Below are 22,844 nucleotides of genomic sequence, written 5' to 3' on the forward strand. Positions count from 1 at the left end.
GACATTTTTCCTTTTAATTCCTTCCCCTGGTGAATTTTAAAAGTAGATGTTCTGATGAGGCCAACAGTAAAACATACAGTAAATCATTTTTATATGATGGTTGAAGCTAAGTGGAATACACAAGTTCAATTCTTTGTACACATCTTCCTGTGCTCTGTAATTCACCATAGCAACCAAAAGCATTAATTAATGCAGATAGCAAACATTAGAAAACACCAGTCTGTTCATGCTGTATGTATATATGTATATATATATATATATACACACACACACACACACACACACACACACACACACACACACACACACACACATATACATACAAGGACACCTCGAGAACCCAACCAATTTATATCCTATTGTATTAGAAAAATAAAAAAATTTTCACACACAGTGTTTCTGGAAATCATTACTTTAATCGTTAATCATTCAGTTAAGCAGAAAAACAAACTTTTAAGAGGCAGTATTTTATCTACTTTGTGGACTGTTACACTTATGGCTAAAATTCAAATTTTTGAATCTAGTACTTACAGGTAGTAAAGATCATATGAGCATTGACTGTAGGAAAAAAGGCCAATGAGAAAGGACTGCTGCTTTCATAGAAACAAAAACAACAAGATTCTACTAAATTTGTATAAATGTGAAAGAGTACTTCCTTTTTGAATTGACTAATTCTGGAATGCATGACCAGATAGCTCCCTTTTCTCACCAAATGTTTAAGTTGCTTGTTTTTATCAGGGGTAAGAAGCAATTCTGGAGCGAGAAAAAAAAAACTCTAGCCTGATAAATAGGATATGTGGGAGTCCCATCTGCCGAGAAAGAGCAAACCCAATTTGTGGATATAGCTATACTGCCAAACAGGTTAACCACTAACTTAAAGCTAAGGGCTAAAACATCCCTACAACTGTTCCTGGTTTTGCAAAGTTGTGTTCTTGCCAGATCTCCTTTGATATCTTCTAATATGACAATAACAAAAAAACAAAGAAGTTCTATCATGATGAGACTTAAGTTAACCATAAAGATGACTAAAATCAATGACTCTTTTAAATGTGATAACCCAGTGTGAAGACGGTACCTAGAGCTGAGGGTGGGTCTAAGTGAATACAGAGCCAAAATACTGTACAGGCAAACTGCGAAAGTCAAAATTGTCTGGTAACATCAACCAAATTTACTCTCTAGTTTACATTTCCCAACTGTAAATCTTGTCATATCAACTACGACAGATGCCTACATAAGAAATCTGACAATATCTATTGAACATCTATATGCAAAGCACTGTGTTAAATATTGTGAAAAACCCAAATATTAATAAAACATAGTTCTTACTTCAAGATTACAATACTTAATACAATACCTAGTGGGAAGGATAGATATGTATACAACTAACCACTGTCTCAGTATCCAGAGGTAACCATTATTAACAATTTCTTTCTTCTTTCTGTTAAACAGGGCCAGGAGGTGGCATAGGTATCCCCTGTGCCCCCTACTATGGTTTCATAACCATTTCTCTGCCTTCTTCAAAATTTCCACTATCTTAGAAGCTTATGATATAGTTGCACTGTTTTCTCCTGACCTCCTTTCCTGGTCACTTTCTTATTCCCTGAAGACTTCAGCTCTGGTTTACTGTCCTCCTTTTCATTCCTGCTCCTTTCAAGATTTTCAGTGACTTTAACACCAACATGGATTACTCATCTCACATCCTGGTCTCCTCACCCACACTGATTCATTCTTTCATCCCTCACAGCCACCAATATCCATGATTATAACATAAACTTTTGCATTACAAGTATCCACAATATGAAATCTTGAATTGAAGACCTCTTTCTCTAATAACCACTCCCTCCACTTTTAATTCACTTATGCTAATGCTGCTACTGTAATATTTCTTTGACCTCATCGATACCTCCAATTCATTCAACAATATTTTTTTCACTATCCAATACCCTCCTTTTTTTGTTTCCTAAAATCCTGGTTGGTCCCAGCTATCAGCCTTCTCCTCATTTAATCTAGTGCAGCTAAAAGTTGCTAGAGAAAACCACACAACTAGGTTCATGGGCTGTATTTTAAATTAATGACCACAGAACTCCAGTGGGCACTCAGTTGTGCCTAGAAGTCCTACTACATTTCCCTAGGAAATCTGATTACAAGCCTACAAGATATCAATTTCACAATGTTTTCTCTTTTTATCCTGTACTTTACCTGATAACTTGACATCATATTTTACTGAGAAAATAGAAGTAATCAAACAAGATGCCCCCATGTTCTCAACATCAAAGCTGTTACAGTGGGGACTTCCCTGGTGGCGCAGTGGTTAAGCATCCGCCTGCCAATGCAGGGGACATGGGTTCGAACCCTGGTCCAGGAAGATCCCACATGCTGCGGAGCAACTAAGCCCGTGTGCCACAACTACCAAGCCTGTGCTCTAGAGCCCATGAGCTACAACTACTGAGCCCATATGCCACAACTACTGAAGCCCATGCGCCTAGAGCCTGTGCTCTGCAACAAGAGAAGCCACCGCAATTGAGAAGCCCGTGCACCACAACAAAGAGTAGCCCCTGCTCACCGCAACTAGAGAAAGCCCACGCGCAGTAGTGAAGACCCAATGCAGCCAAAAATAAATAAATTAATTTAAAAAAAAAGCTGTTACAGTGAAAGAAGTACCTCTGCTCCTATCAAAATCTTCTCTGCTTGTGTTCTAGATCTCCTAAAGACTTCACTTCTGCAAGTCTTGCCCTTTCTCTTCTGCGTTACCTATTTCTCCTTTAGGATAATTCTCATCAGGTTATAAGTATGCTTTAGAATCTCTCATTCCCCTGAGCCTACAATCTCTTCTAGCTACAATCCCATTCTCTGACCCCTTCAAGCAAAACTTCTTAAAAAGTGTTACATACTGTTTGTTATCTCCATTTTGTCTTATCTCTTGTAACCCTCTCTAATTTGGCTTCCAAACTCACTGAACCTGGGGAATAGTCTGATGGATTTTTCACTGTCCTGACCTTTTTTTTTTTTTTTGCGGTATGCGGGGCCTCTCACTGTTTTGGCCTCTCCCATTGCGGAGCACAGGCTCCGGACGCGCAGGCTCAGAGGCCATGGCTCACGGGCCCAGCCGCCCCATGGCATTTGGGATCTTCCCGGACCGGGGCACGAACCCGTGTCCCCTGCATCTGCAGGCGGACTCTCAACCACTGCGCCACCAGGGAAGACCTGTCCTCACCTTTTTAATGTCTCAGAAGACTGGTCTCAGGTAACCACTCACTCCTTGATATTTATGACACCAAGTTTTTCTGGTTTTCCTCCTATCTTTCTGTCTCTTCTTCAGTCTCCATTGCTGACTCCAATTCTCTATTCAGTGCTTAGTCCTGCGTCCTCTTCTTTTCCCCTAAGTGATCTAGTCTAGTCCCATGGCTTCAAATCACCAAAATCTTGTTGACTCCCAATTTAGCATCGAACATTTCCATTTGATTATCTACCAGGCATCTGCAATTTAACAACAAAACTCTTGATTTCCCCCCAAAACCTGAGCGTTATTCCTGGTTTCTCCCTTACCCTTGTCCCATTACTCTACTCCATTAAATAAGTCTATTGATTCTACCTTCTCTCCTAGGTTCCTTATCCAAAGCACTTTCATTTCTTACCTGGACTATTGCAGCCACCTCCTAAGTAGTCTTTCTGCTTCTAACTTTGTCTTCAATAATCCATTCTCCCCACAAGGTGATCTCTTAATACATAATTCAGTTTATGTCACTTGAATGCTTAAAGCTCTTCAGTGGGTTCCTATGACATTTAAAAATGTTAAAAACCTCTTTACCAGAGCCTGTAAGACCCTATGTGATCCAGCCCTACTTATCTTCTCAACTTCTTATTTTCTTACTTGTTATGGTCCAACCACACTGGACTTCTTTCTGTTCCATGAACTTGCCAAGTTCTCTTTCTTCAAGGACTTTGTTCTGGTGTTCCCTCTATTTGTGTTGCTTTTCCTCCTAATCATTATGAGATTGGTTCTTTCTTGTAATTCAAAGCTCATCCTAAGTATCACTTCTTCAGAGAGGTTCTCTCCATCTAAAGTAGCCTTCCCCACCTCTACAAAGTTACTTTGTAGGTTATTACCCTATTTATTTCCTCAATAGCACTTATCTCATTCAAATTATATTCAAATTTCTTTACTAGTTTACTGTCTGTCTCCTTCATGTAAGTTCCTTGAAGGCAGGTACCTTGTCTTTCCTGTCACTTCTATTTCCCCAGCAGTTCTTGACATAGTGAAGGCATACAAATATTTGTTATATAAAAGGATGAAGTAACTGAATAATTAACTATATATATATTTAGGTAATAGTGACAAATGCCCACAGATGCTGACAACTGATGAATGTGTGTTTTGTTGGAAGAGCCTCATTCTGAACTTTGTTTGGAAATGAATTCCCCAAATTAGAAAGGTTTGCTCTCATAACTAATCATCCACAATATTCTTCTGGTGGTCTATTATGTCCCTTTAGCAATAAGTGGCTAATTTCTTATTCAATAATTCTTACACGAAATTCATAAGAAAATTAATATTTTTACTTTTATCATGTTAATTAGAAGGCTATTTAATAGAGTTATACTGTTTTTCAAAAAGCCTCTCAGATAGGTGAATAGCTTTGGGCTGGTTTTCATTCTTACCACTTAGCTGACATTTCTAAATTTTGATGCCAAATGAGTATACTCTCTGAATTTAACCCCAGATGTTCTGCTTCTCAACCTTGGATTTTTAAAAAGATGTCTTTTTTTTTTTTCTCTTTCTGTTCCGTTACCAAATTACAGAGTTTTTTTTTTTAAAGGAAAAACGTGAAAAAATATATTTTATCATACAAGAGTTAATTTATGTACCTCAAAATATTTTTCTCCTTTCAGAAATTCATTACATTTATAAAACACTATTCTTCCAAAGCCTTAGATTATGATTAGCTAAAATAATATAAGAATTATACCAACAGTAACAATTCTCACATTAATCTATCCAATAGGGTTCAGCTACATATATTAGGCTCTTTATAATATGTGGTCCCAATAAAAAATACACAAGAATATAATTTATAACTAGGTAGAATTTGTGTATATTTAAAATTTCAGGTTGGCCTATGTAAGTTGTTCTGGACAACTTTTGTTTTTATTAAAACTAACAAACAATTGGATTAAAATGACAATTAATTGCTTCCTTCAGTTAATACCCCAAAAGAAAGCCATCCTTTTCTCCTGTGTGACAAAAGGCCTTTGTCACTTAGGTCTCAGTTTATATACTGGCCACATTTGGCAAAGTCCAGTCCTCACCAAAAATAGTAACAACCTGCTCTGGATGGTAATCAAGCAGCAAATCTATTTTCAGCCTTAATGTTTGAAACTCCAAATGCTAGATGCCATGGAACTGAACCTTAAATGGCACAGGTAAATTGGTCTGAGACTAAAGGACAGGACACAGTATTTGGGGCTCTCCAAAACATCTGTTTCTTTATTCTAAAAGAAACAATGTTTCAGGCTTAGTAGGGGAATTTAAATCTAACTTTGACACATGTAAAACCAAAAGAATCTTAGAACTGAAACAACTGGGGAAGGAAGAGTAGAATGATATAACCTTTGTCGTAGTCTTTTACATTACCCTAAATTTCCTATTTTCTTAGTGTCTCTGGTTTTTACTATTAATCTTTGTTATCTTACCTGTCTCTGAGTGTGCTGGGGCCTAGATAAGGATACAGGTTTTCCTTGAGCTTTCCTTTGATGAGATGGTCCAGGGTCTCATGTAAGAAAGGCTGATGCTGCGTATATACATTTTCTACTCCCTAAGACAGGGGGAAATGGTTCTTATGTCATTTTTTTTGGAAATTGCAATATAACAGTTAATGATACTCATATCAGAAAAGGACATGTACTCAATAGAGATTTCACGGGACAAGAGTCAAGCAGGAGTTTTAGGAGAATTTTATAGTTAATTATTTTCATCAATTAGAAAGGTTCTAATCTTATGAAAAAACTCTGTAATTTAAGGTTAGCTATTATAAAGGAATTTTTAAAATACAGTTGCTTAAATCCTTTATTATCTCTTCACTGACACCCTTCCTTTTGTGGAAATATTATATGATATGTAGCGCAAATAAAAGGACTATGTAGCAAAGGAGACTGGAAACACTCAGGAAAATGGAAAAATTTCAGGAAACATAAGAAAGCCTAGCAGATTAAAACTAATTTTTGACGATTTTAAGAAAATAGGTTAGTATTTTTAAAAGATCTACAATTGTTTGCTTCATCTTTAATTTCCATCAGAGAAAAACAACCTAACAAATCTTAAACAAATGGAGTAAAATAGCTATGACTAACAGAACTGTCTGCCTTTTTACTCTTGGGTATTTCCTGGAAATATCTCATTATTCCCTTCTCAGCTATTTGGGCCAATGATGATGCGTTCCAATACAGAAAGTATTTAAAGAAAAAGCTTTCAGGAGGATGTCTGCTTTAATTTCATTTAACTGACATAGTACTGGATCAGCAGCAATCCTGAAGTTACTTTGAAGATCATATTCATTCACTCTCAGCTTCAGGGACTTCAACTGTTTCTCATTTAGGAAAGCATAGAGATATCATACCTTCAATCCTTTGAGGAACTGTTTGGTAATAGCCACAGCATCTTTGGGGCTGAAGAGGTCACTTCCTCTGATCCGTTTACCACCATATTCAACAACTGTAGACACAAGCTTTTTTTTAAAAAAAAAAAAAAAAGAGAGAAACAACCTCTTATTGCTTGTGGAACAGGAAGAAAATAACTTTATTAAGGAAATGAAAACATGAGAGGACAGAATTATACATTTCTGGGAATAAAAACAGTATGACATCATTTGTCAGAGTTAAGGCTATAATACTAGAATTTGGTTCCTGTTTGATGGGATTAATATAAATCTGGTTACCTTTCGATACTTCTCAGAAACACCTTTATTCCTGAGGTCCATCATTAATCCTGGTAGGCTATTGCTGCTGTGTCGCTCATAATGAAGAGCATAAAGCATCACCAGGCGCGCAGCATCAAACTCTGTCACTTTGGGGTTCTGCAGGAGCCTCTTCACATTCTGAAAAAAGAGAGAACTAATATTTATCCTCCCTTCTCTTGGGTGATGTATAATATCTTAGTTCTAATAATTACTGAATGGTAGTGATACATCTGACTAAAATACATATGACTAAGATCACTACTATGGCAATGTACAAGTCATAGGTTGAGCAACTGTTTCAACTACAGAAAATTAAATGCCTTTTGCCTAAGAGAAGGATTAAATAAGGACATAAATTCTCACTGTAATTGCTTTAAGACACATATGAATTTAACTATGGTTATTTCCCCTTTTCTTTCCTTTGATTGAGATGGTCCAGGGTCTCATGTAGGAAAGGTTGCAATTTCCTCACTGAAATAAGGAACACATACTATTTCCACCACTATTTCTACCACTTCCATCAATACAGCACAGAAGAGAACTGACCAGTTAACTTGTAAAACTCTACTGCCCTTTTTAGTGTCAGTGACCGACCAGTGAAATGGAGACAATTTGGTAGAATTTTACATAGGAGGACTGGGCTTAATCTCCAAGAAGCATCATATGTAACAATGTCTCAACATGGCTTACAGAGATATGAATATGTAACAGCATATAATCTCTAAACTGAATACGTAAGATCTTAAGAGGGCAGGTACTGATAGCAAAGGAAGCTAGACAAAATCATGTTTAGGTTGTATCAGTCCTCACATTAAGGAACTTCCCTATACTATAGATTTATATTTATTATGCAGAACAAATTAATTAGAGCCAACAAATACTTTTTTTTTTTTTTTTTTTGCGGTACGTGGGCCTCTCACCGCTGTGGCCTCTCCCGTTCCGGAGCACAGGCTCTGGACACGCAGGCCCAGCGGCCATGGGTCACGGGCCCAGCCGCCCCGCGGCACATGGGATCCTCCTGGACCAGGGCACGAACCGTGTCCCCTGCATCGGCAGGCGGACTCTCAACCACTGCGCCACCAGGGCAGCCCCAAATACTTTTTGATCACTCTATAAGCAAAAGGCACTATGCCAGGCACTGGAGGGGACACAGAGATGAGTTGGAGACAGTTTCTGTCCTCAGTGAGTTCACAGACAATGGGGTAAAGGGGGATAAAACAAGTATGTTCCATTCTGCTATAAAGTATGTTTCTTAATGCACTTAGCTCTACGAGATTGGTAACTATGGGAATAACACAGAAGGCATATTGGTTTACATGTAAATTTTTCAGCAAGTTAATATTTAGAAAAGATCAGGCACAAGTTTCCTCTTTAAAGAGGAAGCTTTATCAATATGTTAAGGAAAAAAGATGAAAATCCTACAGAAGTGTTTTTTTTAGAAGTAACTGATTTTGTAGCTTTAAGAACTGCTGTGCTTTCCACAATGTTAAGCTATGTGGGGAAAGGGCAAGTGCAAATGAAAAGGATGCAAAGATATTTCTGTGTTAAAAAGCAAAACAAAATAACCCCGAACTGACTGATATCCCCATATCGTATTTTTAATTTTGATGACACAAGTCTCTATGAGAAGCAAATATTTTTTTTTTAACATCTTTATTGGGGTATAATTGCTTTACAATGGTGTGTTAGTTTCTGCTTTATAACAAAATGAATCAGTCATACATAAACATATGTTCCCATATGTCTTCCCTGAGACCTTATATGTCAAAGAATAAAACATGAGCCCCAGGAGTAACCACAAAGGATGGTCTGAGTGCATTTCTAGGTGCAAATGCCAGCGAAATTTAACTGTGTTAGCATTTTAATTAGGATTATTATTTTATCAGGGCTCTGATTACAAAGTTATATAGATTTTTCTTTCTCTTTTTTAGTTATATAAATTTTAAGTGATCTGCTTATAACCCTATTTTCCCATAACCTTTGTTTATTTTTAGTGCATGATTTTGCAGAATGTGAAGCTTTTTCAGGAACACATATGTGGTATTATAACAGAAACATATGCATGCAAAAACCAAAAACTGAAAATCAGTGCAATGGGGGACAGGGGACACAAAGTGAAGAGAAGCTCATCTGGTTACTGAGGGATCAATTATAAAAGGTCTTAAAAACTAAATTTTGGAATTAGTTTGAGAGACTGAAAGAGATGCTATTAATAGGAATATGGAAATCAGAGAAAGAAATGAGTTGGGCTGAAAGACTAGTAAGAGGGCACTGGATTCTGAGGACATAACAACTAACATCTGTATAGTACTCTGCAACTTACAAGATGCATTTACATACATTGTCTTTTTAGTACTTCACAACAACCAGGTCTCATGACTAAGAACTCTTTTCTTCACACTAAAGAGGGACTATGATGAAATGGGGAACCTCCCAGGTAGCTTTCAAGTACAAAGTTCTCTGGGTAGGATTCTTATTGTTGCTTTTTAGGTGAACATTTGATTACCATCATCCTTACAGGATCAAAAAGGAATAAATTTCTCTTCTACAGATTTAAACCCTGCAGTCATAAAATTTTCCTTACCTCTTTTGCCTTTTGTGGTAACGTTTCCACACAGCAGTGACTAAATACAGACTATTTAGAATATTTGTTTAAATGTTCCACTAATTTCTACTATAATATGGAGAAAGTTCAGGATACAAATTAATTATCAAGTAAAAACACACAATTTCATACGTATCTCAGTCAACCTGGCATAAGTTGAAAACATCCACCTGGGATCTCTGTTGTCGCTTTTCTTATAGGCACAATGTTTCATTTTCTGCCCTTGCAGTCACTCTTTTTACCTCAAATCTACTCAATTTCTGACTGACCTGTCCCTGTACTTCTAAGCAAATCTGAGATACTCAAGTAACTGTAAACCCACAAAAACTGGTATGGGGACAGTCAAAGACTATTTGCAGTAATCAGTTTATACCCTTCCTATTTGCTCCTTTCTAATTACCTTTCCTTGAATCTTGACTCTTGGCTCTATTTCCCATTTAAAAAATCCACTTCTAATCCTTGAGATTTGGTACTGGTATTTAGAGTCCCCAGCTTGACTCTTAGCTCTCCCTCAATGGGAGGCCTTCTGATCCAATAGCCCAGATCTGGCCCAAGACTACGCTGAGTAGAGTACTTTGCTTACTTTTGAGCCCTTAGGACCCAACCCATGGCTCAGGTCAGTGTTCCAGTTAGACTTATCTATTCCCTCATGAAAAGAAACCTGTAGATACAAGCTGAATTCTTTCTTCTTTTTCAGCTATATAAGTCCTTGAAGAAGTAGGGCCTTTTTGTCTGCCTGGATCCCATGTTATCCTTTGACTTAATTTTGAACTATTTCCCTCATGGCTACTTGACTCATCAACTTGACTGACAGTGACATACATTATATTGAGATTCCAGGGTACTAACCAGAGAAGAGGAGAAAAAGAATCTGAAAGACTTTAATTACATAGGAGGTATGTGTTACACAGTGGTATTTATATGTTGGAAATATGACTGAATTATATAATGAACTTTTTGGTATCTCTTTTCTTATTAAATTTCCCATAAACCTTGAGATAATCAAGGGAGAAAAGTATACTGTTACATAATAACAATGGCTGAATAAAGAGTGAAACAGAAAACTATTGTCCACTTAAGAAGATGGGATTTGGGCTTCCCTGGTGGCGCAGTGGTTGGGAGTCTGCCTGCCGACGCAGGGGACGTGGGTTTGTGCCCTGGTCCGGGAGGATCCCACATGCCGCGGAGCGGCTAGGCCCGTGAGCCATGGCCGCTGAACCTGTGCGTCTGGAGCCTGCGCTCCACAGTGGGAGAGGCCACAACAGTGAGAGGCCCGCGTACTGCAAAAAAAAAAAAAAAAAAAAAAAAGAAGATGGGATTCAAATATCTTCCACTGAATTCTAACATTAGTGTAGGCCCAATGAAGGAATAAGAAAAGAAATGCAAAAACACCATCTTTGAAGGTCAAGTTTCAAAAAGGAGCTAATGTTCATTCAAAAGACATTGATTAAAAAACATTCTTCTCTTCTGATATTTAGAGATTCTTCCATTATTTTGGGCTGACTACTTTTATATTTTTCTGTTTTCTTCTACCAAAACTATGATATAGCAGTACAAGAAAAAACTTTCGTAATGACATGCCTATACTTTAAACCATTGTACAAATTACAGTTGAAGTCTGCAATTAAAGATAGTCCCCATTTTTTTTGCTTTAATTTAACCTAAAGAACAGGATCTGTACCTTGTTATCAACTATCACAGTAATGTAGTAAAACACTCAATGAATAGCATTATAAGCCAATAGATTAGAACAGCAAGGTGAAATTGGTAGAAGTCTTCAACATGCTGATATGATTAAATAATGAGTCTAATCTAACCGTTTGAGAGAACAGTGTTATGGGACTATAAAGAGCTTATCTAGGAAAAATGATAGAAAGTAGGTAGGACCCAATTCCACTAACTGGTAAATACATGAGTCAGTATTCTTTTACTTAATGACTAGTCAAATTTAGCTTTGGTGTAGGTCTTCTGCTGGTCAACACTGTTTCTGAAATACTAGTCAAATGATAGTTTAGAGAGAAAAGGATCATTTTTACTCTTAGTTGGTAAAAGTAAAATTGTCAGCTCAATGTGTCCAAGACAATTTTCTTACAATTTTAACGAGAAGCAAAAAAACCCTTCTAAAATCAGGGAGAGTTCCAAGATCATGAGTGAATTAAAAAACATGTCTCGGATGCCATAAAGAAAAGAGAATGTTTTTCTCTTATTGAGAAACAATAATACTGAAAATAGCGATAGTTAATATTCATTGAATGTTGTAAGTACCAGGTACCGTATTAAGTGCTTTACATGTATTAGCTCATTACACCCTCACAAAAATCTTTGAAGTAAGTACTGATATTTCCCCCTATTTTACAGACAAAGAGACTAAGACTTGGAGTGGTTAAGAATCATTTTCAAACCCAAGCCATCAAAGATTCAAGCTATCAGCCACTATTCTATACTGCTTCAAACAGAACTCTTTATCTTCATTTCTCTAATGAATATTTGTTGTCCTTACTACGTGTTATTAATGGGATGATTTGAGATCTTTTACTCAAGGTCAGGAAAGAAGGATATAAAAAGACTAGATCCTCCTTCCAAATGAAAAGCTGTAATATGACAACAAAAGGGGGAGAAATTATTTACTTTCTGAAGATTTTTCTCTTTATGGTATGAAAAAAAATCTTCCTTACTAATCAAATGAGTCTTTTCCAAGGCTATGCATATGTCTCAATGATAGTACACTGCAGTTTGGTTCTAGTGAAATTCTTCTGAATCAAATTTTTTGTTACCCTGTAGGGTAACTGGTTAGAAGTGGCAGCAATTTATAGGTTAAATTTTAGCAATGTATGAGCTTTTTTTGCCTCACCATGATACAGTTACTATTCAATAAAGCAAACCTCATCTTTACTCAAAAGTCAATTCATCACTTATTATCACCTAAGGTCAAGCCAAGGAATGCTGTAACCCATCTAGGGGTCAGGCCCCTGGCATCTACTCATTATTAAAAGTTCTCTCTACTGATTATTTCTATCATGTTGTCAAAGAAATCCTTTATGATGGGGGAGTCCAAATCAACTGCTCACTGTAAAACCCTAATACCCTGGGCAAGAAAACCTTCAAAAGATCATTTTTAAAAATATAAAGTGGATCACAAATGGAATTCATATTTTAAAGTATCTGTTTTTCTTTTAAAATGAACAAAAAATAAGATTTCAGGCAAGGAATTACAGTAGCCTTTTCTAACTGCTTTCCATATGGTGAGATACAAATAAAGATACTAAAATTGGCTAGTGATTAAGTTTGGTTCTATTGTTTTAAAGGGAAAATAAAATGATAAAGAAACATAAGGAAATTTAAATTTAGTTACAGGACACAATTCTGTTTTTACTTAATAAGAGAGAAAAAATCACTTTATTGAGAAAAATAAAAAGTTTTCATAGGAATGCTTCTATTAGGCCCACAAACCAACTATAAACTCTTATTAATAGTGTTGTTTAAAGTAAGTTGGCCAAGTTAAGTAGATTGTGATGTATCTTTACAAAGGAATACTATTTAGTGATTTAACAGAATGAGTGTTTAGGTTCTGGTCTGGAACAATCTCTGAGATACACAGTTAAGTGAAAAAGCAAAATGCAGAGCTATGTGTACAGTATGGTATCATCTGAATTTTAAAAAGAGAGAGAAGGAAATATACACACTCATAGAGGCTTGCACACACACTGAATAACTGTAAGAATGCAAGTGAAACTAACAGACTCAGTTTTTACTATGTATCTCTTTCATCAAGTACTTATATTATCTATTTAAGAATTAGAATTTATGATAAACCATAATGGTATATCATAACAATGATATAAAGAATATAAAACAATGTTGATATATGTATAACTGAATCACTTTGCTGTACAGCAGAAATTAATACAACAGTGTAAATCAACTATACTTCAATAAAAAAATAGATTAAAAAAATTCATATTTAATACAACTAAAAATATAAAGTCAGCCTAAAAGTTCTTTGTTAAGATTTAAGAACACAGAGATAAAATTAAGTGTTGACAGAAGTACATTTCATAAATATAAAGCCAATAGCATCTTTATGATTTTCAAAATGATGGTGTTTTCAGAGGAACTCTTGATAAACTTTTTTTTTTTTTAATTTTTCTTTTTCTTTTTTGCGGTACGCGGGCCTCTCACTGTCATGGCCTCTCCCGTTGCGGAGCACAGGCTCCGGACGCGCAGGCTCAGCGGCCATGGCTCACGGCATGTGGGATCTTCCCGGACCGGGGCACGAACCCGTGTCTCCTGCATCGGCAGGAAGACTCTCAACCACTGCGCCACCAGGGAAGCCCAATAAACATTTTTAAAAATTAAAAACCAACAACTATCAACATAAATCACAGTGAAGACTTTGGTATAACTAGAGCAACCACAGGTGGGTGAATTTCTTTCTTTTGATTGTACCGTATCTTTAAAAAATTGTACTTAGAGGAAGGAAACTAACCTTTACAAAGTACCTACCATATGAGAAGCATTTTATATCTCATTAAATCCTGATAACAACCTAAAAGTTTGAAATCATTATCCCTGAGGCTTGGGCAAAATAAGTAATTTTCCCAGAGAAGCTTTGATACATAGAGATAGGACACAAGCCAGGATAGTCTGTGTTGTTTCCATTATACCATGCTGGCTTTATTTTATAAAGCAAAAGTGCAGCAGGGAAAGAAAGAGACTAAGTTTTAGAATATAGGGTCCTATTAATAAGGAAATGTGCTTCTTATAATAAGTGGCTTAGAAACAGCTATTTCCCAAAGGACTCTCATTCCCAAGTTACTTACTCTCAGTGATACCACGTTTTGCCACTTCTCAGGAATTTTGGAATTATCTCTGATTTGTTCTGCCTTGTTATCCTTATATCTAATCTGTCACTAAATAGTTATTTTCTCCCTTTGAAATGTCTTTCATATTTGCCCTTCTGTACATTTTTACTACTACCACTATGAGTCTTCTAGCCTCTCTGACTTTAATTTTTTTTCATCTCCAAAGCATCCTTACTAGATTAAATTTCCTTAAATACTGCTTTCATCATATCAACTTTTAAGTAAGACTCTACACTGGATCTCTTTGCCTATCTCAGCAAGTACAAATCCCCCTTACAAGTGTTTTCATAAACTAGTTCCTGTTTACCAATTTAATTTTATCTCCTATGTCTCTTGCACACCCACTCTCAACAGGTCATGCTGTTTATTATTTTCTGCATAGTTCTGCATCTTTTCTTTGCTGAAATCCTCCTCCGGATTCTATTCATTATTTATGGTCCATCTTAATATCACCTTCTCTAAGAAACTGTCCCTAATAACCTCAAATCTTTAATTATAGTCAGTACCACAATTTTGACTTAATTAAATATTAACTTGAAACACTGCCTAATTGTTACTCATGCTTTAGTTTTGTCTCTTCAACTTATACTGTAAATTTCATGAGGCTAGGGTTTGATTATGTCACTTTTTTCTAAAATCTTCTGATAGCTCTCATCATTTTAAGATTAAAGCCCAACCTCCTTTCAATGGCCATAACCAGGCCTCAATCTGTCCTTCTGGCTTATCTAAGACCACTCCTCATCTTATATCCAGCACTGGCTACATTGAATTAGTCTCTGTTCCCTTAAAAAAAAAAATTTTTTTTTTTTCGCATCTCCATGCCTGCATTCCCTCTGCTGAGAATTTCCTTCCTTTTCTCTGGTTGGTGCACTTCTACTTAATTACTTGTCCAGAACCAGACCTAATGTCATTGTCTCTAAGAAGCTCTAAGAAGATTCATCCTTAGGGAAAACAGTTGTCCTTCCTTTGTATTCCCATATCCCTTTGTAATACCTCTAGTATAGCACTTATTGCATATATTATAATTCCTGGTTTAAATTTCTTTCTCCCCTACTAAAATGTGAACTTTTTGAGGAAAAGGATGGTATCTTATTCATTTTTATACCGCTAGATCCTCACAGCACCATGAACACGGAGCAGGCATTCACATGTTTGTAGAATAAACAGCAGATGTTCAATAATAAAAACCTAGATAATGCATTTTAATATATTATACCTTTAAAATCTTCCTAACAACCCCGTGAGATAAATATCATTATACTTATTTAACAAATGAGGAAAATGGCTCAGAGATTAAGCCAACGGCTCCAGGTCACAAAGCCAGCAGTGGCAAATCAAACACTGAAATTCAGATCTTCTGATTTTAGTCTAGCATTCTTTCTAGTTGACTAGGCTGCCCTCCTAAACACTCAATTAATTGCCTGAACCCTTTGAGATTGCACATTTTTCTTCTACTGTCCCTCTTATCATACATCTATCTTAAATAATACTAATTTGTGTTCTTGTCTCAACTGCCTGTTACACTGTAAATTCCACGTTGGTTAAGAAGGATTACTTGCCTTTGTATCTCTTGCTCTGCCTGGCACAGTGCCTTACACATAGTAGGTGCTCATCAAATTGGATTGAATAGATACCTGGAGAGCACTAGAATGGTCATTTTGACAGGCCAGTTCTTGCTCAACCTCCGAAACCTCCAGCAGATTCCGCTCACTGACCAACCGAGACAGCTCTCCAACCACTGTCACGTGCTTTGATACAGTCCCGGACATCTTCTTGAATTGTGGGTAATTCTCAACAAAGGCCTGCCATGGGAAAAACATCAATTAGGGGTTCTGTTATTTCTTGATGAGGATAGGCATATATGAAGAAGGAGGAAAAAAAAAAAAAAAAAAAAGGAAGGGATTATTCTTCTGCCCAGACTAAGGCATCTAATACTTTCAATCACATGGCATTTTGTTATGCTTAAGAAGAGAAGAACTAGTATATGTCAGTAGACTGAGTCTTTAAATAGACCAAATATGACTGATGAATGGAAAGAAGTACATGGCTTATTATGAAGTTTTCACTATATTTTTTCCTAAAGAGAAGTATTACAGAAAATAATCTCAAACCAAACAAAAGGAATCAAGGCAGAAATCAGACCCAGAATATTCCAGAAATGCTGCTTACATGAATAGTTCCAAAGTCTTGTATGTTAATCATCCATGTACATGTTCAATTTACCTTCATGTCTGCTATTGATTCTAGTTTTTGCTGTTCTTTTGGTTTCTTCTTCTGAAAGTCTTCCATGAGATTCTTTATGTTGCTACCAATCTCAGCAAAGTTCAGGTACATATTCTGTGAAAAAGGAAGTTGGAAACACAGTTCTATCAACAAGTCTGACTTTCAGACAATTTAAAAGAAGTAAAAAAGAACACTGAATACAGTGAGAACTAAAGGGCAAGAAAATTTCATTATCATTACCAAATCTGGATATTGGCCAGGACACTGGTGATGAATACCATTACCATTTTCACAAAGGGCTAAGGACAGGAGGGAAGTAAATAAATTGGGTTCTAATTTTAAAAGTACAAAACTAAGTATGTGATTACTGTGAAAAAAATATTGTTAAAGGGTCAGAAAAAAGTCTGCCTTCCCTTGAGATGCAGTTTATCTACAGGATGCCTCTATCATCCTTCTACATAAAATCCCCAACCTGCTCTCATTCTAACAAATCAATATTAACCTTCTTACATGAAAACAACTAAAAAAAATTAAAAGAATTTTAAACCACTTACGTTAGCATAGAATTCATCATTTTCAGCAGATAGGACCACCTCTCTCAAGTCTTTACTGATCCCTGGCACTCTGGAAAGATCAATCCGATTGTTGTTTATGCCCAGTAGTTCATGGACCATGGCCTGATATGTCCACTAAATAAAGAATTATGAGAAAAAAAAATTGGTAACTGACAAAACATGGAAATAGTACACGTTCAGGAAAACAAATAAAAACTGATAACATTCTTAGTAACTAGTCTTGTTTACATGGAGGTTCTCTATTTAGCTCAAATTTTATTAATACTTTGTGCTATACTAAGCATTAAGATTGTCATTTTAATTGGTTAAACATCCGACAGTCAAAATGCTTTTAGATCTCACACTTTTGGAAGAAGGGCAGCCAGATTAATATTCCTGATAGAAAGAAAACAAATTAGATCTATCATTAGCTCCAATTTTTGCCTGTGAATTAAGAGTATATTTTTGGCTTCATAGATAGGGCTATATTGGTACTGCAGTTACAAGCTGTACCATTTCCTGTACACTTCTGTGGTTTTCTGCAGCATGAGAAGTGTGTTCTTGCAGATCTGAGTGGTGCTATATTTATCCTGGGAACACTAATATTACCAGAAAAAAACCTTGTGAGTTGATCAAAACACACATATTCAGAAGCTTGCCTCTGAATCCATTTTACTTTATATTTTTACTTAATATGCATTGTGAAGAAGGACCGGTTTCCAGTCTTACTTATTTTGTAAAACTGGAAAGGAGAAACCCCCAAACTTGCCTTCTCACCTTTTATGGGAACAGGTTACTTTTAGTCACAGGCCCATTAGAGAAAACTAAGTATTTTCCAGCAAATTACCCTCTCTAAATCTAGAGTCTAAATACTAGATTTGTTAAAATAACTTTAGAGGTTATAAAAGTAGGTGCTTTATTTCCTAAAATATTTGCCAATGAGTCCTTGAAAAAGCAAGTTTCATTACAGCATTTAAAATAAGTACAACAAAATGCTTTATGCTTCCATAGACAGCATCCTGTGCATGCTTTCGCCATTAGCACATACTTCATAATTAAAATGATGTTTACTTTCTCCTCATTGGATCATGAATTCTTTGAGAGCAGAGACTGTATCTTTTAACCTTTTATCTCTAGTACTTAATAAAGTACCTGGCACATAATAGGTCCTCAGTGAAATCTGTTGAATGAATGATTGCTTTTCTTTGGGAAACTAAATTATAAGCAATTATTTTTCTTTCTACTTTTTTATATCATCAAAATTTCTTTAGTTATATTATTAAAATGTATATAAAATATGTAACACATAATATGTAATATATAGAATATATAAAGTTATATTACTTTGAATTTTAGGAATATATGCTATCTATCATATCATAGAGAAGTTGCATTCCACAGCACAGATTTCCCCTAGCATTAACATTATTATTATAAGCTGGGATGGAACTGAAATATAGACTGTGCCTTTTCCTATAAATTTAAAGTCACTATTAATAAAGTATCTACAAAGTGTAAGGCACTATGCTTGTATTCACAGAAGAACAAACATTAGTAAGATACAGTCTGCCTTGAAGGAATGTATAACCTAGGAGACTGTGAAAACAATCAAAGGTACAACATAGAAAGTGCAGCATGAGACATAAGATGTTTCAAAAACACTTAAAAGATGTTTCAAGTGGTTTTAAAGGATAAGAATTTTGAGAGGTGAAGATGGGAAGAGAATGTATTCCAAACATGCCAGAGTTCAAAGAGAGGTCACAACATGAATAAAATGATGGCAGGAAATCATGAGGTATATCTACACAGTAGTGGGCTGCAGGTTTTCTATAACGTTGAGCCTACATTGTGAAGGCTCATGGATGCCAAGTTCAGGAGTCTGTATTTCATCCAGTAGGCAAACGGGAAACAATTAAGATTTTTAAGCCAGGAGTAATAGGATCAGAACTTACTTTAGTAAAAGTAATTTAACAACATTGTATTCTTGAGATACATTAGAGTGGAGAGAAATTAAAAGTGGGGAATCAAGAAGATGACTATTTGAGGATTCCTATAAGAGATTAGATACACCAAGATAATGGCAATAAGAATGGAAAAGAGCAGACACTGGAAAAGTAGAATCTACAGACCCAGAAGTTGCCTTAATTAGGGATGGTGGCAGAAAGGGACAGGAAGGATGAGGCAGAAGAAAGAGCTGAAGATGACTGTGGCTGGAAGAACACTGATACCAGAATGCTAGGAAACACAAGGCAAAAACAAGAATAGCTGAAAATAAGAAGGCAAATAAATGGACCATGTTGTTCATTTCCACATCTGCATTTTGATGAATACCACTTGAAATCATCTTTTCATTATGCTAACAAAGGGCTCTGCACCTGGTTTAGCAATGGGGTGATGGCATCATCGCAGCGATCTAAAATAAGTAGCAATGGAGGAACCTCGGTCCGCCGGAATTCAAACAGTTCATATTCTTTAGTTATCACCTGCTGTGGGTAAGAGAGAAAGACGGTTTGGTGAACCAATTAGTAGCAGATAGAGATGATATAAATAGAAAATTAATACACAAAAACCACATTTAACAATAGTTTCTTGCACTTTCATACGCCTTCCATAAAAGGATTCAAAGGCTTGACAAAGTTTAGTAGCATTCTGTTTAAGGGGTTAGGATTTGAAACTATTTTACAAGCTGTTTAATAGGATCAAAAGAAGTTAAGTAGCTTGCAAATGTTTCTTGGGTTAAACCTAAGAATCTTAGCTCTAATTTGTTGCTTTCGGTCTTGAATTACAAATGCCTACTTCTTTGCCAGTAAACCTAACACATCATCTCCTTAGTTTTAGATAAAATATTCCTTTAATTTCTGAAATATGAAAAAGAAATGAATGGTCTTGATGTTTTGGAACTGGAGATAGAGAATGCCATACCTTAACACATTCTGCAAGTCTCTTTGCTGTTTCTGATGAAAGCTGGTAACGAATCATGGGACATTTCTTCAGAGATAAAAGGAGAGCTGTCAGTCCTTGAGTTGCTCTGGATAGTTGGACTGGATCCCAATTTCGACCCTTTTTGTTAAAACATATATTCAGAGAAAATATTTGAATTTTATCTTACAAGTCCAATTACTTACTGAATTAACTCCTACCTGATAAATAAACTTAAAAAAAAATCCTTTCTTTCCATACCTGGCAGCAACCCAGAATATTGAGGGAAAACAAATGTGGATTCACAGCAATGTAATCACCATAAAATTCCTGCAAACAAAGCACCAAGATTAGTCAGTCATTCCATAAACTCCTAACTGTATCATGCAATAATATTTTTCATATGTGATATAATACTATGTGTGACAATCAAATTTGAGGAAATGCAGGTATAAAAGAGAAAAATTGATCAATTAACAATTGAGTAACAATAGTCAATGTGAGGGAATTAATAAGATTATCATAAAATAGTAGCAATAATAATAAATCTTTAACAAAAAAACCCCAAAAAACAAAGTTGTATAAATATACATATCATACTTAAGAAGACTTATCAATTAGTAAAAATAAAACACTGCTAAAGATACACAATGTTACACTCAGTTAGATGAATAAGAACTTTGCTGTCCAGTGTATTCTCATGAGGGAGAATATGATTTAAAATAGGTCATTCATTTTTCATTCATTTATCACCTAGCGCATCCTCCTGAAAATCCAAAACTTGTTTATTTGCTTCCCTGAGGACGATATTCTTCACTTAGGTGATAAATGTATTCAAACATCTGTGATAATGTATTCAAGAACACTAAAGGGTTTAAGAAGCAAAAGGTAACATGAAATGTTCTAATGTGAAGTATTACATAGAATGCAGAATAAACATTTAGGAGTTGCACGTTTTAACCTAATGACAAATCTGCTTACTACTTCCCAAAGCAAGATAATCACAAACAGAACTTTAATAAACCTCATTCACATCCTTTACTTCCTATTCTCTCCCAATCAGACATAAACTATAACTGTGTAGATGAATATTCTTATAGTATAGCTCATAAAACGAGCATAAGACATATCTGGCTCTGTCCCCAACCCTGTGAAACCGTCCCTACCAATCCAGTACCTTTCCAATCTCCTCATTCCCACTGTCTACTTTAATTCTATTCCCACTCAATTTGATACCTCTTCCAAACTTTCTAAATATGAGTATAGTCTGGTGCAATGTGCATTTATTGTGTCTGATCAATAGCTTCCTTTCTTATGAGACAACACCTTCCATATTTTTAGACTCAAATCTTTAGAAAGGGCCAATATAAGATATGTATTAGAGGACCAATATGTTTACCTGAACCTCAGCCACCACTTCCTGTTCATCAGCTTCAGCTAATGACTTCACATCACTCTTGCTGATCACATTACTGAAATCTGAAACAGACATATAGGTTGCGGTTGACTCAGAGGAGATCACCTCTGCTGCAATTAGACATAAATGGGCCTGACAGTTAAAGTCTAATGACTAAGTGAAATTTAGTATACATTGTGATATGTGTCAAACACCTTAACATTGGAATGAACAGCACAAATATGTTTAAATCTGTAAATTCATAATACTTAAAAAAAAAAAAAGGGAACCACCATTGTAGGCATTGGAGGATGCTAGGGAACCAAATCATTATATTGAAAATAGCAAATACTGGGAAAGAAGTAAGCTTTTATCCTTTTATATGCAAACTGTACCACCAGATAACCAAACGGTAGATGAGGGGAAACTCCTCTTTAAAGAAATTTTCCAGCTAAAAAGCAAAGGAATGATAATGATAGAATTAAAACACCATCATTTTTTTCAAACCCCAAATGAATCAATGGATGGAACTAGGCATTGGGCATTAACCTCTGCTAGTATCACAGTAAGAGACAATCAGTGGAAGCACACAACACCATCTATGAAATATTCTCGTCAAAAAGAAATCAAATCTGAATCTAATTAAGCCTCTGTATCCAAGTACCAATTTACAAGAACTAGAGGACAGAGGGAACATTTTAAATTGCAAAGAACATGTTAAAGTACCCCATGCAGACGCAATCAGCAAGATCCAGGCTGTGGGAAACTTTAACAGAACAATGTAGTTTCTTCAATAATAGACCGCATGGCGGTTGGGTAGAGAGAGGACTTATAGAAGATTAAAGAAACTTAAACAACGTATCAACCAATAGCAATGTGTGGACCTTACTATGATCCTGATTCAAACAAACTGGTGAAAAAAAAAGGCATGAAAGAATTTGAAATTTGAACACTGAATGAATATTTGAATAAATAGGAACTTTCTTCATTATTTGGATATAATAATGGTACTCTTTAAAACAAGTCCTTATCATTTAGAGATGTACATGGAAATATTTATGGATGAAATCATGTGATGTCTTAGGTTATCTTCAATATGATATTGATGGGGGAGTAGACAGCAGTATAGCTAAAACAAGATTGGCCATGGTACGATAATTGTAGAAACTGGGTGATGGGTACATTGGGATTTATTAGACTATTCTGTCTACTTTTTACATATTTGAAAACTTCCATAATAAAAAAGTTTTTTTTTAAATAAAGGAAGGGAGGAGCCTGTTATACAAGATGTTTAGTAGACATAAGAATATACAAAAATAAAATTATTGAAAA

At 35.7% G+C, this 22,844-nt stretch overlaps 1 protein-coding gene across 3 annotated transcripts in view; it reads right to left on the reverse strand.

Moving 5' to 3' along the window:
• The window catches only part of VPS45 (vacuolar protein sorting 45 homolog), a 67,704-nt gene that overhangs the window by 32,860 nt on the left and 12,000 nt on the right, over positions 1-22,844 (reverse strand). For 2 of the 3 annotated variants that reach the window (XM_060139076.1, XM_060139074.1), the window contains exons 4-13: positions 21,516-21,595; positions 20,378-20,446; positions 20,120-20,257; positions 19,573-19,683; positions 17,198-17,332; positions 16,644-16,757; positions 16,055-16,222; positions 6,933-7,091; positions 6,615-6,722; positions 5,692-5,813 (exon numbers count right to left, since the gene is read on the reverse strand). In XM_060139076.1, coding sequence (XP_059995059.1) covers positions 5,692-5,813; positions 6,615-6,722; positions 6,933-7,091; positions 16,055-16,222; positions 16,644-16,757; positions 17,198-17,332; positions 19,573-19,683; positions 20,120-20,257; positions 20,378-20,446; positions 21,516-21,595 — 1,204 coding nt within the window. The remainder of the gene's footprint in view (positions 1-5,691; positions 5,814-6,614; positions 6,723-6,932; positions 7,092-16,054; positions 16,223-16,643; positions 16,758-17,197; positions 17,333-19,572; positions 19,684-20,119; positions 20,258-20,377; positions 20,447-21,515; positions 21,596-22,844) is intronic. The other variant, XM_060139075.1, reaches the window with a different exon arrangement.

The sequence above is a fragment of the Lagenorhynchus albirostris genome, chromosome 2 (assembly GCF_949774975.1).
Source record: "Lagenorhynchus albirostris chromosome 2, mLagAlb1.1, whole genome shotgun sequence".
NCBI lineage: Eukaryota > Metazoa > Chordata > Mammalia > Artiodactyla > Delphinidae > Lagenorhynchus > Lagenorhynchus albirostris.